The sequence below is a fragment of the Capra hircus genome, chromosome 16, assembly GCF_001704415.2.
Source record: "Capra hircus breed San Clemente chromosome 16, ASM170441v1, whole genome shotgun sequence".
Taxonomy (NCBI): Eukaryota; Metazoa; Chordata; class Mammalia; order Artiodactyla; family Bovidae; genus Capra; species Capra hircus.
Genome location: NC_030823.1, coordinates 11,186,378 through 11,207,024, shown reverse-complemented (window position 1 = coordinate 11,207,024; position 20,647 = coordinate 11,186,378). Strand labels below are relative to the sequence as shown.

General features: G+C 40.6%; 1 protein-coding gene across 1 annotated transcript; it reads left to right on the top strand.

Annotated features, from left to right (window-relative positions):
- RGS13 (regulator of G-protein signaling 13) lies at nt 1,002–19,559 on the top strand. Its single transcript, XM_013970062.2, has 5 exons — nt 1,002–1,114; nt 1,602–1,670; nt 5,105–5,166; nt 17,756–17,922; nt 19,065–19,559. Exons 2-5 carry the CDS (start codon nt 1,606–1,608, stop codon nt 19,248–19,250), a joined length of 480 nt encoding a protein of 159 aa, XP_013825516.1. The 5' UTR covers nt 1,002–1,114; nt 1,602–1,605; the 3' UTR covers nt 19,251–19,559.

Below are 20,647 nucleotides of genomic sequence, written 5' to 3'. Positions count from 1 at the left end.
CTCAGGTTACACTGTCTCCTGCACCATCTCCCCTTTTCTTTTGGCTTCTCCTATGTGTTTTATGAAAACTGCCCATGTTTACTTTTAATCTCTTACCTGAATTTGTTTTCCTTTCTTTCTCCTACCAGGAAGAGCCAATACATCAACATGTTTGGGAGGAGGAATTACCATAACATGTTGATGTATCCCTTCCCACTATTTCTGATGCTGCCTTCCTCATCTAAGCCTGTACTGTCCCTCCCCTGGACTCCTGTGGTCACCTCCTAACTGGTCTTCCCAGTTCCACCCTGGCCAGCCTACAATCCATTCTTCCACAAAACCAATTTCAAATGTTAACACACCTATTCCATATTTTCAAACTTTCACTGACTTCCAACTTCTTACTGTGAAACTGATGATATGGAAGGTCTGTGGTGCTTGGCTTCTCCCTCCCTGATAACCATCTCCTGCCACACCCCTGCGGCAGTAAACACTTCAAAACCTCTTTGAGCTCTCCCTGCCACACTGTGGACTCACAGTGACCACATCCTCTCATTTCCTCAGCGAGGACTTGACCTACTGCCTCCTGACCTGGACCCAAGCTGCTTCTCCCCTTCACTCCCTGCTCATCCCCTAGGTTCCACTTCACCTCAATGCCTTCTCTCACCACCTCCAAGGTCCGGTTAGGTTCTGCTTCCGTGTGTACTCATGGGCCCTGTGCTTTCTGTCCCAGAGTCCCCACCACATAAATTTTCACTGCCTGTGAGTGAGGATGGCAAGAGGAAAGACAGGATCTATGTAGACCCCTGGCAACCAGAACTTGACACATAACAAGTGTTCAACAGAGGCTTCCCATGAGTCAATAAAGACTGATATAAAACTATTTATCCTTAATAACTCATTGTAGTTAAGTGTGAATATATATTTAGCAAAATATTTCCAGCCCTCATTATAAAGTGTAGATTTAATTATTTTTAACAAGCGTTTGAGTTTTTTCTCAAAATCCAAAATTAAAAACTTTCTATGCAATACATTGTCAGATAAAGCCTGGACATTGTCAGATAAAGCCTGGGCTGACTAAACTCTACCTGAATTTTAAAGTCAAAGTTACACTGACCGGAGTGGGGAAAGTCAGGTAAGCAACACTCCACTCAGAATTTGCCCTTAAAAAAATCTTACTTTTTACTTGGCTATTTACAATGTTTTATTTGGTTAACTACAAAGAGGCCAGCTCTTGTTCCATATATTGAGAGATCTTCCTATAAAAATGAATTACTTGACATGAGAAGACTTGGAAATTGGTTAATTCATTGTTGGGAGGCCCTACATGGAAAGATTTTTTTTGGAAGAGCTGTATTTTTTTAAAGATGTTATTAGGGAATAGGTGGGCCAGATGGCTTCTAAAGTCACAACTCAAAGTGTGTATATTCCTATATTTTCAAAATTATTTATGACATATTTATGAGTCATTTTGTTCTCATCCCTACAGTAGTTGTGTTCCATTAACTTCAAGAGCCCAGCCTTATTTTTTATGATTAAACTTTGTGTGTTCTCTAGAAATAGACTCTAACATATAGTAATTTTAAATGACAAATTATTAAGTAAATGCTGCATTTCTCTAGAAAAATGAGCAGGCGGAATTGTTGGATTTGTAAGATGTGCAGAGATGAATCTAAGAGACCCCCTTCAAAGTAAGTCATGTGTAAATTCTATTACCACTTTAATGCATATTTTTCACATGATAAGTAGGTGTATGTTTATTCAACTTCTGTCAATACATTTTGCTCAGAAAGTAAAATTTGCATTTACACATGAGTAATTCCACCAGAAGGGTAATCATGTATTACACTAAAGTTCCATTTTCATTATTCATGGTTTACACTTGAGAATTCAGCAAGTTAATGTTTTTAGAGAGTCTTTTATGAACAAATATTCTTAGATTTTTTTTAAGTCTTATATAGCTAAAACTTTACATGTTAAGATGAGATTCTTTGATCCAAAATATTTACATAGTTCAAGTCCTTTATCTACAAAGTGCCAGACCTTATCCCTGGTTGGAAAAGGTGAGACTGGAGGGATAACCAAATGCTCATCAAGTGTCCAGGTCTCTTCTACATTTCGCCATAACTCAAAACGCAGCTGTTTGGATGGGGCAGTGGCTACACTAAAGCAGGAAGTGTAATGCCTGAGGAGGGTAACAAACCATTTGAGTGGATTTCCTCACCTCAAAGAACCCCCAGGTGGAGGATCCCTGTGAGGTTAGCCAGGGAGCCCACCCATCTGCATGGAGACTCAGTTGTGGACACAAGCCCCCACCCCCATTACCATCGGAGATCCTCGAGTGCAAGCTCCCTCCCTGAAGTGCCCAACATCCAAAGATGCTGACCAACTACCACATTTATGAGGAATGGAGAGTCTCTGGTGGTGGGTGGGAGACGTGGGAAGACCCAAAGCTCAGCATTTCAACTGACCAGCTGACGCTGCTAAACTGCACAGACCTGTGTGAGAAGAAAGAGGAGAAGGCTGGTATGGGGACAGCTTCCTTCGCTTTTGCTGATAATTTTCATAGAGCATCACCATCAATGCCTGGCTTCCTTCTACCTGTTCTGGAGACCCATCCTCAGGGAAAGTGAAGGCCAAGGAAAGAAAATTCATGTTCCTCAAATACCAGGAGATAACGGTTACTTAATAAATGCTTTATATTCTTGACCTGACTTAATTTTCATGATAACTTTGTAGATCATAAAACGGAAGCTTGTAAATTTTAATTTAGACTAGTAGCTATTGAGTCCAGCATAGGAATTAGAACCAAGGACTGTCAGACTCCAAACACTCCTCATTCCTCTCTGCGCAATGTCACAATGGCTCAGATGCTTCCGTATCTGTTTGGTACCTGCTCTCTCTCTACCCAGAAGAAGGAGGGAGCACAGAAGTGGAGTGTGTTATCAGAGAATCTGGTAGATGAGGGAACAAATCTGATTAGGATTATTCTGATAAGGGAAAAGGAGAACATGAAATAGGAAAAACCACAAGCAAAACTGGGATTAAACCAAAACCAAATTTAGCTTCACAGCTTTACCCCTAACCATAATCACCCTAATCGTGATGTATCTCCATAAATCTCATGCCCCTTGGAGGCACAGGAATTCCCTTGCCAACGATCACCAGCACTGAACTCTGAGCTACCCCAAGACAGCAATGGCCTCTCCTCACATCATGAAGGTCTTCTTTCGTCCTACATGATGACTAGGTCTGCTTTACACCTCACCAAACGCTTTTCATCTCACTGGATTGAAAAGGTTATTTTAGGCTTCTGTTTTTAGAGTTCTAATAAGAGAACAATGAGTCAGACACCATTTCATGGAAATGTTTGTTGAAAGTGATCTCCACGCAGTGTACTGTTAAGCCTCAGCAATGATGCAAACAGTCCATCTAGAACTAGCAAACGTCATCTGAAGGCTCAGAAAACAAAGGATATTGGACCATTTTAGGACTCCCAGCATTTTCCATGTCTCAGATTACTTTTTTTAGCCTCTTTAATATGCCTTCATTGTGTTAAGTACCTGATGGCTGTCCCCTCAACAATGAGTGCTAAGCTAACTATACCAGGTAACAGCCAATGGGCAGTGCTTGCTGATATCTGTAGTGGCCTTTGATTAAATGCAGTCATTAAAATGAGGAAAATTAAGGATGTATCATAAACTGCATGGCAGCGAATGCACCGAGTATTTTAAAGGGGGGAAATAAAAATGGCTCACAAGTAAGAACAGTCACTTACCAGTTCACCTCAAAAAGACCACTAAAATGAAATGAAGTCTTGAAGCCAGTATCTTCCATGGATATTTTTAAAACCATAAATAGCTTTTCTCATACTGTTTGGATCAAATGTAACTTGACATATCATTCAGAGTAATAAAAACTAAAACCCTCAATATGTTAAAAAAAAAATCAAATAACCAACCAAGCAATATTTATACATAGTAAATATGGAGTTACTAACCTTATCACATGAATGCAGGCCAATAGGTTTTGTGGATAAACTCTAAGATTCTAGTAAACACGTCGGCAAACCATGGCTGGTGGCAGCGGCACAAGACCGACAATCCTTTCTAAAGCATTGGCTCTACTCCTGTTAACCTTGCGAGGAAGTATCTTATCCGCGGGCATGGCAAGCCTCAGTGACAGCTGGGGCATATTTGGCTTTCTTGGTAAACAATTGTAAGTTGTCAAAATACTCATTGAGAATAATTCCACACACTATGGAATGCTCCCTTGTAGATTACTGCATGGTCACTGCAAATGATAGTGACTATCAGTGATTATAAACTTAAAGTTATAAATTATAACACTATGAATGGTTATTGAGACAACTGTGAAGACAGAAAAGGCTGATTAAAAGGGTGTGTGTGTATATATATACACATATGTATGTGTACATATAAATATACACCCACACACACATGAAACATGCACACAAACACACATACACACATGATCAGAATGATTACTTCTCAGGTAAAAGCACACAAACATGCCCACAACCAAAATACTAAAAAGAAATACATCAAAACATTAACAATGGCAATTTGGGGTACAGAGACTATAGACTGTAGAACACTGGTTCTTCATCTTTTTAAAATTCATCTTAAAACATCTTATCAGGTTTTCAAGTTTATTCTACATTGACATTTTTATCATTCTAACCACTTAGTAAAAATAAAATGGAAAAGATCACTGGGAAACAAATTTCCATCCAAAACTATATGAAAAGAGAGTACATTGGGAGAATGACATTCTAACATGTATACTATCATGTAAGAATTGAATCGCCAGTCTATGTCTGATGCAGGATACAGCATGCTTGGAGCTGGTGCATGGGGATGACCCAGAGAGATGTTATGGGGAGGGAGGTGGGAGGGGGGTTCATGTTTGGGAACGCATGTAAGAATTAAAGATTTTAAAATTTAAAAAAATAAACAAAAAAAAATAAATAAAATAAAATTTAAAAAAAAAGAGTACAACTATATTGTGACATTATTTTCAAGATAGCGTATTTCTACTTACAAAAAAAAAAAAAGTTTGAGAATATTTTAGTGCAATGAGAATCTTTTGTTTCTTTTCAAAGCCTTACTCTGGAAGAGGTATTACAGTGGGCCCAGTCTTTCGAAACATTGATGGCTACAAAATGTGAGTATCATGTGTATGTCATTTGTTAATAACTAGTCAGTTTTATGCTTGGAGGAAAGCAGGCACTTGATGATGTACATGTGCCGCTCTTCTCACATCCTTCTCAATGGCAACTGCCAGTTAAAACAAGAAACCTGAAAATAGTTTGTCGTGTCAACCACTATTATTTTCTTTGGTGTTAATTAAAGCAAGATTAGTCACTGGGTATGTTTATTTTTCACGAGTTTATGTGTAAAATCCCATGGAAATATGCTTAAATAGTAACACATACTGAAATATACTGCCTTACTGCAGCTTTCTAAAGTTATAATTTTTAAAAAAAACTGACAATTTGCTGTTCTCAGTGTCTTGAAAAGTAGAATAAATTTGAGTTTTGATGTTCTAAAACTCCTCAAATTTTGCTTCTAACTTTATCAGTGTCTGACTGAAGTGGGACTTTATATAAGTCCATATTTAGTTATGTGTCAGCATTCAGATTGTATAAATGGCAATAAGTCCATATTAAGTTATATGTGTCAGCATTCAGATTGTATAAATGGCAATAAGTCCATATTTAGTTATATGTGTCAGTATTAAGCTCAGTTCAGTTCAGTCTCTCAGTCGTGTCTGACTCTTTGCGACCCCATGAATCGCAGCACGCCAGGCCTCCCTGTCCACCACCATCTCCCGCAGTTCACTCAGACTCACATCTATCGAGTCAATGATTTCATCCAGCCATCTCATCCTCTGTCGTCCCCTTCTCCTCCTGCCCCCAATCCCTCCCAGCATCAGAGTCTTTTCCAGTGAGTCAACTCTTCGCATGAGGTGGCCAAAGTACTGGAGTGTCAGCATTCAGATGGCATAAATGGAAGATGATAGCAGTGGATGTGAGGAAGATAAAGTCAGAGGCTCAACACAGGAAACTGAAGGAGCAGTCAATTGTGCTTGGTTGGGAAGTTGGGAGGCTGCAGGGAATGATAAGGGGCTTCTTAGATGGTGCAGTGGTATAGAATCCACCTGCCAATGCAGGAGATGTGGGTTTGATCCCTGGGTGGGAAAGGTCCCCTGGAGAAGGAAATGGCAACCCACTGCAATATTCTTCCCTGGAAAATTCCATAGACAGGAGAGCTTGGTGGGCTACAGCCCATGGGGGTGCAAAAGAGTCCAACACAACTGAGTGACTGATCACACACACACACAAGAAATGATAAACACAGAAGACAAGTACAAAGAACAATTAGGGGAAACTCAAAGAATATTCCTTTGTTTGCTGAACTTGGCAATTTTTTCAAAATGCCATTTGTTCCCCTCAAATGTCTGCTAATGATTTATACCTCTTCTTACTTGAGAGTACCTGTTAGCCTCTCTGTGACTGTTGAATCTGTTCACACCTATTGACTGCGGAAGTGGAGTTGGCTGTGCTTCCAATCTGGGCTTCCCACGTGGTGCTCGTGGCAAAGAATCTGCCTGCCACCAACGCAGGAGACACAAGAGACCCAGGTTCAATTCCTGAGTCAGGACGATCCTTTGGAGTAGGAAATGCAAACCCACTCCAGTATTCTTGCCAGGGAAAGCCCATGGACAGAGGAGCCTGGTGCCCTGCAGTTGTTCTGGGCAGGGTACTTCCTGTCCCCAGGGGCTCGCCACGCTCTTCTGACTCCAGTGCTCCACCTGGTCCCGAGACAGCTGTTGCTGCCTGGCCAGCAGGGCCACGGTACAGGCGCAGAGGCCTGGCCCCACCTCCTGGACCCTCGGCCAGCTGCCGTGGCTCTCATGGCCTGGCAGGGCTGGGACCCATGGTCCTGGGCTCCATCACCCCTGAGCCCACCTGACGCAGCAGCCCTTCCTGGTGAGCAGGGAAGCCCGCACCTTCTTTGATACCGTCACCCTCGCCTCTCACTTTTCAGGGGGACCTCATAGTCTGTGATCCAGTTTGCCAGCATGATTGCCGATTTTAAGATACTTTCTGGTCAATTTTAGGACACTGGTATAGAAGGAAGAGATAAAGGTGTAAGTTCAGTTGACTACACTATAATAATTTGGAGTTCAGTCCCAACCACCAGCTATGCACATTGTGCAACATTGCCAAGATTAATTTCCCTCCTGGAGTTTATTATTCTTCATCTGTAGAATGGTCTGATGTCATCTCTCCCTTCAGCATTGCTGTGCAGGTTAGATATACACCCCCTCGCTCAGTGCCTGATATAAATGAGGCACACAGTGATTGAGTTACTTTTCTTAGTAAAAAAAAAAAAGTGCTTGTTTTGAATATCATTCCTTTTTCTCTGCTGCCTACTCAGAAGTCCAAAATCTCCAACTTGGTTCAGCTCTGTACTTTACCCCAGTGCTCTTGCTAACAGGGACCTTCAGCTCTGTCCCTTAACATACATGCCCTTCTGCCCATGTGATGACTGTTTCACCTTCTACGTCCATGACTCCCTGGTCCAGTTCTGCACTAAGTCTTCTCTGGCTCCTTATCTACTCTGCCCATCCTTAAAGGAAACATTCAACTGCTACTTTCTCCTCTAGGAAAGCTCTTGGAAATATTTTTTTTTTCTCTCTTCTATTAGTTAATATCATTATTTACTTTGCTTCTAATTATAGCTGTTTTGTGTATTGGGTTTTTTCCCATATCCCCTTTCTCACTAGATTATAAATTCCTAAGAGCACAGATCACTTCTCATTCACCTTTCATCTTTCCTCCCAGAGGCCAAAAGCATGCTTTGTACCTAATGGGCATGCAATAAATGTTTAATGAATAAATACGAGGCCAATGCTACTAAGAAAAGATCAAAACACCAAACCATATTATGTAAGAGTTTCTGTGCCAGTCTTTTCAGCCTTATAAACAAAGTAAACGAAATTAATTACTTGGGAAAAAAATTGCAAGTGAGATCTTGGCTACACTTAGCAACTTCAAGATTGAGCATCATGAGACTAAGTCTAAAGAAAAAATGAGCACAGGGAGACAGCATACCGCTCTTTACAGAAAGCACCAAAACAGAGTAGGAAACTTACCAGAAGTTGAATTACTGTGAACTTCATGTACAAATTCAACAATCACACAATTAAAAGCTGATAAATCCTTTTCTGAGACATGCAATCAGAAAGATAAAACTAAGAATATAAACACTGAATGTGCCAGAGAATAGAGTGTGTTTACATTAACCAAGGACAGGAGTAAAACGCTTCCTCCAGCTAAGACGTGTAGATGCCTCCATATAGATTAAAAGACAGTTTCTAACAACACGTAGTTCAGAAATCCACAGGGCAAAGTTTCTCTCAAGGGGCAAATTTTGAGCTGAGGCTTAAATGACTCAAATTTTTGTAATTTGATAAAGAGTTCTGACTCTAAGTATGTTAAAGATAGGGAACAGTTTTAGAAGAAGACTAATGAGTGCTTCTTTCAATGAAGGTATAGGATTCCTCAGGATTTGCTGTGAAAACTGGTCTCATTAAAAAATCTCCACAGTGAATTAAATAGAAAGTACCCTTCAAAAGATGATAGAAAGTCCTTCAAGTTTCCAAACATCAACGATTTTATGAAAAAAAAATAAATTATTTTCAAATGGCATAAAAGTAGTAAGAACTTTTTGAATGGATCAGGAAAAAATTTGTCTGAGCTATTTACTCACTGCCCCATAAAAACAGCTGAGTATTATCAAAGATTTTTCCTTGAGTGAAGCTGACCTAAAACATGTCATTGCACCCCAAACTATTATCAGAGTGAGAGGCATCACTAAGATGTAAAGTAGAAAAAAAAACCCTGTGGGTATTTCTGAAGGCTAAATCCAGTAGAACTAGAAAAGGCACAGAAATGCATATTTGAAAAGACCAGAGGGTTAATGACCACCTAAAACCTGAGGGCTCTACAAGCTGGAAGGTCAAGACTAAAAAAGAATTAAAATCAAAACTTTGCTTAGCCAAAGTTTTTATTATTATTTTGATTAAAATGTTAAAGAGTGCAGAAGGCTCATACATATATTTACTGACCAAATCTCAAAAGGTGAGGATAGAGGTTTATTTATCTTCGAGTAAACATAAATAAAAATAAGTTTGAAACTGCAACTAATGCCCTTGGATGAGTCATTCAATCCTTCCATGTGTTGGGCTACCTTTCAGGCACCAGACGGTGCAGTGAGAGGCCCAGAGGGTCACTGTGCTCAGCTCATGTGCACCCCCTAGAGGGAGGAGAGAGACAAACAGGCAAGGCAATTAATAGATACATGAATTCCAGAAAGCAGTTCAGTGCTTTGAAGAAAATGAGCCAGGCTGTATGACAAAGAAAGGCAGGAGTAAGAAGGAAATTCAAACTGTAGGACGGTGTAAAGTTTTGAGCTAAGAACTGAATGACAAGGAGTGGCCAGTAGCACTGGGGTCAGAGAAACCCAAGCAGAAAACAGGCCCTGAAATATGAGTGAGGTTAGCATCTTTAATCAACCAAAAGAAATTTAGCAGGACAGGAGCACAAAGCCTTACAGGCCACATGAGCAACCTTAAACAGCAGAGTAATGAGCATTAATGTACTTTTATAAATACTCTTTGTGGGGAGGGGTGGGTAGTAAGAGAGGAAAGGGTATTAAGAGGTACAAACTTCTAGGTATAAAATACATAAGATACAAGGATGCAGTGTACAACACAGGAATATTACCAATATTTTATGATAACTTTATACAGAGTACAATCTATAAAAATATCAAATCATTATGTTTTATCCCTGACAGTAATATAACAAGTCAATTAAAAAGTTAGTAAAAGTCCCCACTGGTTCTCTTCTGAAGAAAAGAAGCTGAGAGACTAGTTAGAAGGCTATTTCAAGAAACCAACTAGGACTGGAATTCGGTGGGGAAGACAAAACTAGGAGTAATTAGCATATAGATGTTAATCAAAGCCACAGGGCCATGAGATCACTTAGAGGGAGAGTTTAGAGAGGTTAGCAGAGATCCAGACAAGGGGCTTAGGTGCACAGGAATATTTCCAAATCCAGAGATGAGGAGGAGTTTGTGAAGGAGGTAGAAAGGGAGGGTCAGGCAAGTGAAGGATGACCAGGACAGCTTATTTTCACTGGAGGCAAAGAAGAGCGCACTTCTGGAGGTGTACATTGGCTAAGGCTGCAGGAGAGTCAGGGGAGAGGCAGAAGGAAGGGTGACCACGGGGAGTGGCAACATGGAGATCAATGGTGCCCTGACTAGAGGAGTCTGGGGGTTGTTACTGGTTTTACTTGGGAAATAGAGCAGCACATTTGCAGATGACGGCAACCCTTAGTGAGGAAGAAACTGATGGCCTAGAACAGAGCGGGGTGCCATTGTAAGAGCAAAGGAGAACCACAAGGTAACTGAGAAAGCAGAATTAGGTCGGAGCTACAAAAGAATAGTTTGGCCAACCCAAAAGGAGCTGGGATCCTTCCCCTCAGGAAGAGAGTTAGAAAGGGCAGGTACAGTGGAGGGGGCTTGGTTGATTTGCTGCAGGGAAGATAAGGGAACTTCCGCCTAATTACATGTGTGTTCTCAGCTAAGTCTGAGGCAGCAAACTGAGGAGAGGATGATTTGGCATTTTAAAAGGGTCAGTTCAGTTCAGTTGCTCAGTCGTGTCCGACTGTTTGAGACCCCATGGACTGCAACACGCCAGGCTTCCCTGTCCATCACCAACTCCTGGAACTTGCTCAAACTCATGTCGATCAAGTTGGTGATGCCATCCAACCATCTCATCCTCTATCATCGCCTTCTCCTCCCCTCGTCAATCTTTCCCAGCATCAGGGTCTTTTCAAATGAGTCAGCTCTTCGCATCAGGTGGCCAATGTATTGGAGTTTCAGCTTCAGCATCAGTCCTTCCAATGAATATTCAGGACTGATTTCTTTTAGGATTGACTGGTTGGATCTCCTTGCAGTCAAGGGACTCTCAAGAGTCTTCTCCAATACCACAGTTCAAAAGCATCAGTTTAAAAGGGTAGGAAATCGTTTCTTGAGATTTTGGAGAGGCACAATATTCATGGAAGATAGCAGGATGACTATCACTCAGGGTGATACTGAGTGCCTACTTTAAAATTTTCAGTGACGATTTCAAGTGAGAAAGCACGTTGTGTATTTTTCCGTGGCCTGTTCCCATTCACTCAGTCACAAACACGAGAATAGACACGTAGTTAAGCACTTTTGGATCAGCACGTGTTCTGACTCTGAATTAAGATGGCATCTAATTTTGGTCAAAATCATCCTTAAATGTACTGAATGCTTCCCTCGGTTTCTCAGTAGTTATAGCTACTGCGGACAGCCTTGGAAACGCCAGGTGGAAAGTGCAGGCTTATCGTAGTGCTGGATACGGCTGCTCCACACCGTGGAGGCCTACCTGCTGGGGAAGCTTCATCACGGCAGAGGGTGGACACTGCAAGTCACTGAGGGACACCGTCGTCCCTCCTGGGTGTCCCCTCAGCTCTCCACATCTGTGCTGCTCCCTGGGGACTGGCAGCCTCCTACACCATCCTTTATTCTCCGTTTCGCTACCCACTGTGCTTGCCAACGGTCGCCCTCCTCAAGCTCATACTCCCGATGCTGCCACGCCCGGTCCTCCGTCCTTCCTGCTGGCACTTTTGGTTTCTCTAACTTCTCATGCAAAAGCTCACCTTGCAGGGAAAACAATCGAACAAAACCTGGCCTTTTCTAGACCTCACTGTTCTGTTAGTACATCTTCTCTCTCTCTCTCAATAAACCAAAAGTAGCAACAGTGCCTCCTATAAGCCTCTGGTCTTTGGTGCTTCCTGGATGCTGAATAATTAGAGGCAGTCTCTTTACTTTCCTAAACCTACAGACAGTCTCTTTAAAATACAGACGCATGAGGGATCCAAAAGCCTGGACAGACCATTTCCTTATTGGGACCAACATTTTCTTATCTGCTATCTATGACACAGCAGGTTGGCACAGGGCATGCAAAGGTGAGGGCGGGGCGGTCCTCGTTCTCAAGGGGCTCGCAGATGAGAGAAGAGTAAGAAGTAACCCAGCAAACAGAATAGACCCTGACACAGATGGAGATAGAATGAGAATGAAAAAAGTGGGGATGATGTGCTGTTTGTCAAATGCAGGAAGTACCTATTTAACCTACTAGAGGGACAGGGGCTTCAGAGAGATTTTTTTTCAGAAACTGAAATACCGAACCTGGGTCTGAGATCAGGGTACAAAGCCCGCCACAAAGAACTGCATACACAGCAGCATGGTGGTCACATGCTGCCTGGCCAGGAACAGCAAGGCTCATATCAGGACAGTGTTCAGGGGTGACAGGAGGAGGCTGGAGAGGTGGGGACTAATCATTAGAGCAATGGGAGAAGCTGAAGGCTGTAAATAACAGGGCATGGCCAGATTTTTGTTTTAGAGATTTTTCTCTAGCAAAAGTGCAGGAAAGACTGAAAGCAGATCGGATGGATGAACTTAGACTTTTTAAGGTTAGAGAGTTTACAAATACTTCCCTCAAATCATAAACAAAAGTAACATATAAAAGTAAACAGAAGATAATGCCATAAATAAAACAGATAGTGTCTTTAATATACAAAAAGATCTAGAAATTCAAGAATACACTAACAATGCAAAAGAAAACTAGACAGAAGATCTGAAATTCACAGAAAGAAAATAAATGAGCTGGAAGAAAGAAAACACGCTTAAGCATTAATATTTTAAAATACAAATTTAAATAGTTACAAGTCACTGGTTTTACACAGTCTGATTGGAATGGAAGGAGTGAGTGGGCATGTCAACACTGCTGTTACTAATGAAAAAGAATGAAATATTTCTGAAAGAAATGTTATAATAGGTATCAGGAACCTCTAAAAATATTACATCATCAATCTAGTAATTCTACTCTTTCAATTCTGAGGAAATAATTAGGGATGTTAAGATTTATAACCCCCCCCAAAAATAAATAAATAAATAAAGATTTATAACCCAAAATGTTCAATTGTAGTACAAGTTATAACATATAAAGGGTAAATAAACATTCAATAATGACAACTTGGCTAAATATAATATAGTGCAGCAGCCCCTGCAGTGGACCATTGCAACCTTGAAGAGTTCAGTTTAGTTCAGTCACTGAGGAAGGCTTTCTTATCTCTCCTTGCTTTTCTTTCAAACTCTGCATTCAATGGGTATATCTCTCCTTTTCTCCTTTGCCTTTAGCTTCTCTTCTTTTCTCAGCTATTTGTAAGGCATCGTCAGACAACCAATGAGTCAGTTATTTGCATCAGGTGGCCAAAGTATTGGAGTTTCAACTTCAGCATCAGTCCTTCCAATGAATATTCAGGACTGATTTCTTTTAGGATTGACTGGTTTGACCTCCCTGCAGTCCAAGGGACTCTCAAGAGTCTTCTGCAACAGCACAGTTCAAAAGCATCAGTTCTTCAGCACTCAGCTTTCTTTATGGTCCAACAATTCAAAAGAATCAATTCTTTAGCACTCAGCCGTCTTTATGGTCCAACTCTCATATCCACACATGACTACTGCAGAAACAATAGCTTTGACTACACAGACCTTTGTTGGCAAAGTAATGCCTCTGCTTTTTAATGTGTTGTCTAGGTTGGTCATAGTTTTTCTTCTAAGGAGCAAGGGTCTTTTAATTTTAAGAGTAAACAGGAGAAAAAAAAAGCAGTAAAGAGAAAGTGTTTGCAAGAGTAATACAAAATTGCTTTCACTGTATAATGTCAATAGGGTAATTTGAGAGCGTGTCTGTGAAGATGAATGAATACTGTTTAGAGAGAAAGTTAAACATGAGCAAAAGACTGAAAGAGCAAAAGGAACTATATCAAGTTGTGAAATTCTGTATTTAGAAAACACTTAATAGTACTTTAAGTTCTTTTGCTGTACAATAATACAGCAAAGAGAAGTTAGGAGAAAAAACAGAAATGATTAATGTCATAGAAGTCAAATCAGAGAATTTTAATAAAACAGACTTATTTTAAAACTTCATGCAGAGGCTGGTAGAATTACAGAGCTCATTTTCCCTGGTGGTTTATATTAAAAATAAAATGGATTCAGTATTGCTTTAGAAATATTTCTGATGGCAGACAGCTGCACAGCTCACTCTTCGGATTTAATGCATGCCATGAGCCTTGCCGCCTTGCAGAAAATGGTCCTGGGATAGATGGGCCACCATTCTGACCCAGACAAGAGCAATGTCACCTTGGTTTCTTACATCGAGATACCAGCATGTGTCACCTTGTGTATCATGGAAATACTAACTTTGGCAACTAATTTATGAAGAACACACTAGGGAGCACCAAAGACACCACTCTCATTCTTCAAGGAAAACAGTGTACACTACATGTGAGATAAGCCTAGTTCTTTCATCTTCTCAGTTTAATGAGCAGTTCTGCTGTTTATCCCTATTACTCTGCTCAAGCAGAATCGAGGTCTCTGCAGCAGAGCGCTCAGAATGGAGCAGAACGAGCCACACTGAGCTGCATCCCCTGATTTGGAAAAGGCTCTCCCACCTTGTAATCCTCTTGTTGTAGAGTCAATAGAAATGCTAAAGTGAGCATCTCATTTCTGACTTTAATAATAGCTTGGATTCCTGGAACTCTTGTACAAATGCATTGTAGGCTGCTTAACTTGCCTAACATAAAAAATTATCATATTAAAGACAAAATCCTATAAAACATACCCATCATGTGAGCACTTGTTCTACAAATCAATCATATCAGAAATCTCAGACAAGTTCAAGTGGCCCCAGTCAGCTTTCACTAGGTTATGATACAGTAACACATGGTACGAAAAGCCCCTAATTTATTACAAGAAAAATGCCTTTCTTGTTCACACTACACGATGACTGGGGTCAACTGTAGCTCTGGTGCAGGTCTTTACTCTGGCCTTCGGACTAATGGAGCAGCTCTCCCAGAATATGTCCTGCTCACAATGGGGAGAGGAGCAATGGTGGAACCACCTGATGGGCCTCGAGCCTTCTTTCTGACCCACACACGGCACTGTGCGTCACTGACACAAGTTCGGTGAGCAGGGCTGATACAAAGGGGACATGAAAGTACAATTTCCCTACAAGAAGGGCAGGGATAGTTGAGAACTATCACCATCTACCACATTAGATATCCATAGAAAAATACATGTGGCAACGCAGAGATGGCTTCATCAGCAGAGGACTTGGGAATATTGAGAATTATTGAACTACTTGGCTGGCCCCAAAAGACCCCTCCACTGCTCAGTCAGGAGGGAAGTTAAGGAAGACACAGATGCAGGCAAGTTCTAGAATAAACTTTTCACTATAAAATGAAACTAAACATACAGACAAACTCAAATTCAGAATACTATAACATGGAATCTCATACTGGTTTCCAAATTATCCCCCGACCCCACTCCATCCACTCAACCCATGCAACCGGCCTGGTGGCTAAGTCTCATTCCAGGGCCTGCAGATTTCATCTGACAGCTCATTTTTCGTCTATTCCACAACTTGTTTATTTTAGGATCCTGTTTTCTCTTCCTAATGAAGCACTCAGTCAAAATTTCTCCATGTACAAAGTATAAAAAATGGCTTTTTATTTTCTTAAATAGAATTCCAGTTCTTTCAATGCATACTGCAAATTATTGGGTTCCAGCTTTACTTGTTAGGCCAGAAATGGTTTTCTATTTTGATTTGTTTTGTTTCATGATGTGCCTACCCATTCAGCTCTTTCTCTAACAGGAATGCCAATTGCTACATCTGTATTCTCTGACCCCAGTTTTCTGTACCTGTGATGAGGTTAGACACATCTTAAACTGCTGTGAAAATAAACGTTCTCGTTTTAAGTTTAAGGTATATTCCCCATTGGGTAGAAATATTGAATCCCATATCCTTTCCTGTGTTACATTTTTATATATGCCCCACCCCCATCTCATCTGTCCTCTCAATTCAAACATGCTTCTTTTGAACCATCTTCTACCCAATGTTCTGAAGGCTATACTTGCTTCCATAATAATAATGAACTAAGTGCTAATTTTGTGTCTTCCTAGGGTAGCGCATTTCTTGCAGATCACCAACTTTCTTGAACTCTAAAGCTTCTTCAGAAGGCATTATTAAAATCTGTCTCCATTTGAGTTTTTCTCATGAACACAGAATACCTTAATTGTCATCTTCATTTTTGTATATGTGCTAACAAGCAGTAGAATCCAGGAGTGAAGGAGCCTGGTTTCTATGCTGCTGCTGCTGCTGCTGCTGCTGCTACTGCTAAGTCGCTTCAGTCATGTCCGACTCCCCATGACCTCATAGACGGCAGCCCACCAGGCTTCCCCGTCCCTGGGATTCTCCAGGCAAGAACACTGGAGTGGGTTGCCATTTCCTTCTCCAATGCATGAAAGTGAAAAGTGAAAGTGAAGTCGCTCAGTCGTGTCCGACTCCTATCGACCCCATGGACTGCAGCCCACCAGGCCCCTCCATCCATGGGATTTTCCAAGCAAGAGTATTGGAGTGGGTTGCCATTGCCTTCTCTGGGTTTCTATGCTAGGAAACGCATTAGATCCACTGTCTCATGTGAAGATTTAGGAAAATATGATTTTACTCACCATAGCCATTCCCTCTGATTACTATTATTTCTTGTAACAGTTAATGATTCTAAGTTACTGTTCATCAAAAGCCTATGTTTCTTCACATATTCAATATGCCTACATACCTGTTTCTATCACTATCAATGGAAAGTTAACCCATTATCTACATTTAGCAATTCAGTTTCTCAGATGTGCCAAGAGACTTCCTAGCCACCAAAAGAAGTTTTATGTTTTCCTCAGAGTGTTCATCCTTAATCTTCACAATACTTGATCTCCTCAAAGATTCTTACTATGAGATTTCTGAAAGCTCACTTAACTCTCTTCTTCAAACATTAGCACCCACAGAATAGTGGCTTAATGGAGAAAGTTCCTCCCACATGTCTGCCCTTATCTTCCCACTTCAGAAAAGACCAGAGCACAGGACGGCCATCTCTGGTGTTAAGTGTCACTTAATGGTTGTTCTGCACAGCCTCACTGTGCTGTTCTAGATTCCGGGATAGTTTCCAACACCCCATCTGAATTCCAGTCATTGCCTATTCCTTCATTCCTGGTGTGAACCATAAACCATGAACATGAAGTTGAATTTTTCATTATCCATGTTCTCCTGCTTTAAATGCATATGAGACACATCCCAGGCTATACAGCCTGACCACTTTATCATTTTTACATGGATTGGATATTTTCTCTTCAACCTTAATCTGCCTGTTTAGCTTTAAACCTTGCTCTTATCCTCTAGTTTGTCTCGAGGTTTTAGATTTTTCATCTCAGTTTCATGATCAGAGCTCTGTCCACTGATCCCATTTAAGTCCTGTTTCTGGGTCCCTGTGACCTATCCCAGCCACACTAGTAGGCATCTTGCTGAGTTACACAGGAGAAAGGGATGAAGGAATGACCCACCACTGACTGGTGTTGTCAAAACTCACTTCCGATGCATAGAACTAAGTGAGATGTGGGATGTGTGTGTGTATCATTATATAATATATTGTTAAATAACTTGGGGGCTCTGATTCAGGCATTAGTTTTAAATTGTACTATATACTGTTCAGACTTTTTTTTTATGACTTTGACCCATGAAAATAAACTGATTTCTCCTCTACTTCTAGATGGTCCAGTGGTCTATGCAGCATACTTAAAAACAGAGCACAGTGATGAGAATATTAAATTCTGGAAGGCTTGTGAAACCTATAAGAAAACTGCCTCACAGTGGAACAGAACTTCCAGAGCAAAGAAGCTTTATAAGGTTTACATCCAGCCACAGTCCCCTAGAGAGGTAACCATACCTGACTATGCCGGAAACTGGAAATCACTACCTCCCAGGAAAGCATTAGTGTCTATCAAGCACACATATGGGCCAGCAGTCTACACCCAGTACCTCCTATAATGCTATGAAGTCACTATTGTTAACCTCAGTTTACAGATAAGAAACCTAAGAATCTGAAAAGTTAATTTATTAATACTTTCTCCAGTATCACACAGCAGTTAAGAGGGAAAATTAGGCCTGTCTGGCTCCAAAGCCTCTCCTCATTAAATTATCTTAATTCTCAGCAAAGTATAAAAAGAAGTCCTTATAAGAACAGTTGACTGTGCTACAAGGACCTACAGATACACATACCATAGTGGTGACTTCCCTAGCAGGGTGGGCAGAGCCTGGCCCACCCCACCAGGGCTCCTGCTCTGTTTAGCTTAAAACCAGCAGAGGGGTCACACTGTTATTACTGCCCATCACTTACAACTGCAGAAAGAAAATAGAGTTATGATGAAATAGATACACTGAGACTCCTCCTGGTAGAGAGAGAACCAGGAGTGAAAATTCTGATCATGAGGATGAGGACAGATGGTTTACGAGATTCCTGTCTCTCAGGAGAGTCTGACATTAATTGACTTGTTCCTCAAAACTCATGTCTGGAAAATATTTGGTTTATTGAAATAACCACTTCTCTCCCCTATGTCTCTACTTCTCTTCACTTTCTTCCCATTTCAGGAGATGTTCAGTTAAATCAACATCTATGACTATTTAAGGAAGGTAAACTTTAAAATAGCACCAACTTCCCTTTCCTTTAAAAGAGGACTCCATCTCATAAACTTCCTTCTTTGCAGACTCCACTAACAAACCACTTGCATCCGCCTAAGTAAGCAGTGGTTTCTGAGATTTCCCTGGTCATGGGCTTCATGGTGTGTGTGTGTGTGTGTGTGTGTGTGTGTGTGTGTTTAATCTGGGATGTGGAGTTGGATGTTTATTTTTTTAAAAGCAAGGAGCTTATCTCATACAAGTCTTTTAAGATGTCAATGAAAGTGCAGACAAAATTACCCTATTCCACTGAAAAGTAGAGCAGGAAATAAATTAAACCTTTCCATTCTATTTTCATCTTCAATTATGCCTACTTATGCTTTACATGTAATTTTACTTTGCAGATTAACATCGACAGTTCAACAAGAGAAGCTATCATCAAAAATATTCAAGAACCCACTCAAACATGTTTTGAAGAGGCTCAAAAAATAGTGTACATGCACATGGAAAGGGATTCCTATCCCAGATTTCTGAAGTCAGAAATGTACCAGAAACTTCTGAAGACTATTCAAGCCAACAACAATTCTTGACCACCACTCAAAAGTTTAAATTGAAGATGGTATACAGAAAGTGTTGGTTTTGTTCTTCTCATATAAAACTAAATAAATAAAATCAGAAATAGAGTAGAAAAGAAATAGAAGAAATCAAGCCATAAATTGATTTCTGGTTCTCAAATAGAAACAGATCCTGAAAGGACTACAGAACTCTTATAACGTGAATAACACAATTTATGGCACACCTATGTAGCTCATAGGTATATATATATTAAAAAATATATATGGAGAAGGACAGTCTTTCTTCATAAATAACATGTTGTTGGGAGCCAGCATGAGGAACTCCGCCCATGGCAAAGGTCATGAGGAAGGAAGCTTGGCATACGCAAAGGCGTGATCAAACCTCAGGAAACCCCGTGTTCCCGAGCATCTACCCCCAAAACCAGAGTGCTTTACGGGGAGCTCTCCCCCATAACCATTTCTCTCAGAGAAGGAGTTAACTTGCAGCTCCAGTTAATAAAAATTCCTGGGCGTGACAAGAGTGTTTCAACTGACGAACTCTGAAGGTTCTCTGGCCTGCCTGATCAGGCCCGTCCGGCCACATGTGATTGTTTACAGCCTCCCAACTGTGAGAGGCATGGGATGTTTTAAAACTTTCTAAAAACAGACTCTTTTGAGAAGTTAGAAGATCATTAGTATAGTATTAGTATGATGATTAGGAATTATATTGGTGAAGGGTTTTTTCATTTGTCCTGCCAATAATTACTGCTAATTCCCTGCCCTGGGTGTGACAAGATGTCTCAGGTCAAATCTCTCTGCTGACAGACTAGCTTGTGTGACAGCCTCTCAGCCATAAACAGCACAGAGAGTTTGGAGTATTAGCGTAGGACTTTTTTCATTGATGAGTCAATGATTGTCATCAGGCCTCCATATCCTTAGGCACCTGGGAATATATTAATCAATGTATTTGGAATATAGAAAAGGAAATATAGTAGTTTTTTGATGTTAGCAATACTAGACTTTTTGAGTTAATGAATCTTCTCTTTTGTTGTAGATCACTGTACTTTGTTATAAATCACTATAAATCACTGTGTCCTTGCTATGCAAAAATGTAACTTTATCACTATCTTAAGACAAAATAGATCTTAAGGGGAACATTGGTGAAGAGTTTACATTTGTTGAGCCAATATTTGCTGCTGAAACTCCATATTCCTGCCCTTATAATGAATATAACTAGCATATAGGAGAAATAAGTATTAACCTTTAAGATTAATCATGTTAAACCTTAGGTTAAGTAAATTCCTTTCTTGATTGTAACTCACTACACCCTCACTCTATAGGAATGCAACTTTATTTGGAGGGTGGCGCCTGATTTAAGAAAAAAATCACTCCTGGAAAAATAAGTTTTCTGGTTAACTGACCAGTATCAGAAA

Excerpts from the sequence above, each read along its gene's own strand:
- RGS13 (XM_013970062.2), top strand. The coding sequence starts at position 1,606 with ATGAGCAGGCGGAATTGTTGGATTTGTAAGATGTGCAGAGATGAATCT. Across the intron at positions 1,671-5,104 it reads TCTAAGAGACCCCCTTCAAA|CCTTACTCTGGAAGAGGTAT; the intron begins GTAAGTCATGTG and ends TTCTTTTCAAAG. Across the intron at positions 5,167-17,755 it reads AACATTGATGGCTACAAAAT|ATGGTCCAGTGGTCTATGCA; the intron begins GTGAGTATCATG and ends CTCTACTTCTAG.